This window comes from Loa loa (assembly GCF_000183805.2).
Source record: "Loa loa unplaced genomic scaffold supercont3.654, whole genome shotgun sequence".
Classification (NCBI taxonomy): Eukaryota; Metazoa; Nematoda; class Chromadorea; order Rhabditida; family Onchocercidae; genus Loa; species Loa loa.
The window spans coordinates 10885-13393 of NW_018108834.1; the positions used below are offsets into that span (position 1 = coordinate 10885).

Sequence of the window (2509 nt, forward strand, 5' to 3'; positions counted from 1 at the left end):
CTCCATATATATCTAGGATTAGGAGGGGAACTTTATTAAGCTCAATCGGGGTTATCATGATGCCTTTTGGTATGGTCCATGATGCACGACTGATAACTCACTGGATGGGAAAAAATCAGTAAAGGAGTTAGTTAATTATACGATGAGACGAAGATATCAATGCACCAATAATAGGACTCAAGTGATTACAGCTCGACAAGCGATGAATGAGGTGAGGGGGATTTATCTCGCAATGTTTTCGCATACTGGATCAAACTGTAATTCTTCCCAATGGTATCTCAGAATCAGAGTTGTATTTGAAGTTCATTACCGGGAAGTTAGTGCGGCTAGTGCAATTCATTGCTCAAGCGTTAAACTTATTACTACTCACCAATTAAATAATTAAATAACTCTAAAGTATAATAGTTAGTCTATCAACTTTCCATCATCCTATCCAATTATGATTTGTTGTTTTAAGTCCACACATGAATGAGGCTAAATTTTGGTGACTGCAATCAAATGAAGATGTCAAAGCATTCATAGCCTTTGCTTTTATGACAATTGAGAATAACTTTTGCATTGAAATCATTTTATTATTATACAATAACTTCAATATTATGTTTTACCATGAATTCATTATGTTTTCAAACAAAATATTTTTAATTATGGCAAATATATGCTATCAATTAAATTAGTAGCATTTTTTATTCCTTCAAAGTTTCCTTTACATATCGACCTGTAGTTTGACCTGTAGTTTGCGTTGTTCTTCACGTTTCAAATTCCCAATCATTGGGTATGGTTAATATATTGTCTGCAAATTTCAAGCATTCTGTCCTGCAGGTGTTTCGAAAATTGTCTGAAAAATAAAGATTATAATTTCACAATTGACTGCGAAATCTTATTTTGATATGTCCGTAGGAATATTTACAAGGAAGCCAATTTCTTTAACTAACTTTCTGCAACAATTCATATCATGAGAAGAAATATCTAAATAAATTTGGTTCAATTTACTTTGTCGAATTAATTTTGTCAAATAATTTTTGAAATGAACAGTGATTTGCACGTAATTAACAATGCAAATAATGCAATTGAAAGTGATATTTTTCAATATCTGTAACAAATATAAAAAAAGAAGGAATTCGCTAAAATTTGCTTTTTTTTATACATCACATAAATAATACGAATACGAAACGCAACAAATGTGAACAATTTTAAATACAGTAAGGAATAACAATGATTTAAGATCGATCATGCTTGTAACGATAGCTGAAATAAGAAGTAAAAGGAAGCATTTGTTACGGATCAGGCAGAAATGTTGACATCTTTGAAGTATGTTAAGGTTATTGCAATTAAATTTCAAATTGAGTTATGAGATTAAGTTTAAACTTTTCTAATGAGGTAATTTATTTGCCACTTTGTTCTCTCTCCTAACCATCCCTCATCTCCTCGCTTTCTTTTCTTTATCAAAAATTGATGAGGAAGGAAGAGACTTGAAACTTATTTTTGCCATCTTAGTTCATTATTTGGCAGAGGTTTTTAAATGAAAATGTGTCAAATGATTCTAACATAACTTCTAAAAATTAAATACAAAAATACATCAAAATACATACAAAGTAATGGTTAGCTGCTTCTGGGCCTGCAAATTCCATAACCTTTTGACGATTTTTTTTGGTGCCTGTTAACGATTTTTTGGTAGTTCTTCTGATATATTTTCTGTTCACACTATGGCAATTGATAAGGTTAATGCATATAACGGGGTTTATTGTACACCTGAATTTCATTGAAAATTTCCGTACTTATATGAATATTTCTTTGAACTTCCATTATTGCTGTTGAATAATGTCATATTAATTTATTATAACAAGATGATTTATAATAAATCCGATCTTCAATGGGAAAAACAGATAAGATTAGCTTCCTTTATTTTTAATTCATTTAATTGTGTATAATTTGTAGTACCAATCTGTGTTTAAATTTGATATTACTTTTGTACTTTTCATGTTTTCTTCTTTTTATTGAACATATTTTAATTCCAATTCTATTTCATTTCTGTACGCTCACATTCGTCCATGAATTATTTATCCGTGTATATTTTTTTTCTTTAGAAGATTAGAAAAATTCGAATCATGATTAGAATTGTAAAAGAGGAAACGAACTTTCCAGATAGATAGCGAGTTGTTTTTGGGAGAATTTGAAATCGATAAGAAAGTACAAAAATCACGAATATCATTGGGGTAATAGGGCAAAAATACACAGCCAGTATTGATTGATTTAACCTTTAACCTATTTGGGTCTCCAACATTTACTTGTTACATTTTCATGTTCCCAATTCACTTTTTCTCTTATAAAACTACATCACACAAATATCTGTTCAATGTATTAATCAGATCTCGTATGACAACTGTGTATGACTTGGTGACAATTTCCCAAGAAAGATTTAGACTAAAGTAGCATTCACATCAATCAACCAATCAATTAATCTATTAGTGCATGTATTAACAACTAGAAAATGGAAAAAATTTCCTTATTA

At 30.0% G+C, this 2509-nt stretch overlaps 1 protein-coding gene across 1 annotated transcript; it reads right to left on the reverse strand.

The window, feature by feature from the left end:
• Positions 1-1589: 1589 nt before the first annotated feature.
• LOAG_14558 (hypothetical protein) lies at positions 1590-1749 on the reverse strand (the record flags this gene model as incomplete). Its single annotated transcript, XM_003150051.1, has 1 exon — positions 1590-1749. A coding segment is annotated over one exon (160 nt), but the record flags the coding sequence as incomplete, so codon positions are not given.
• Between the last annotated feature and the right edge of the window lie 760 nt (positions 1750-2509).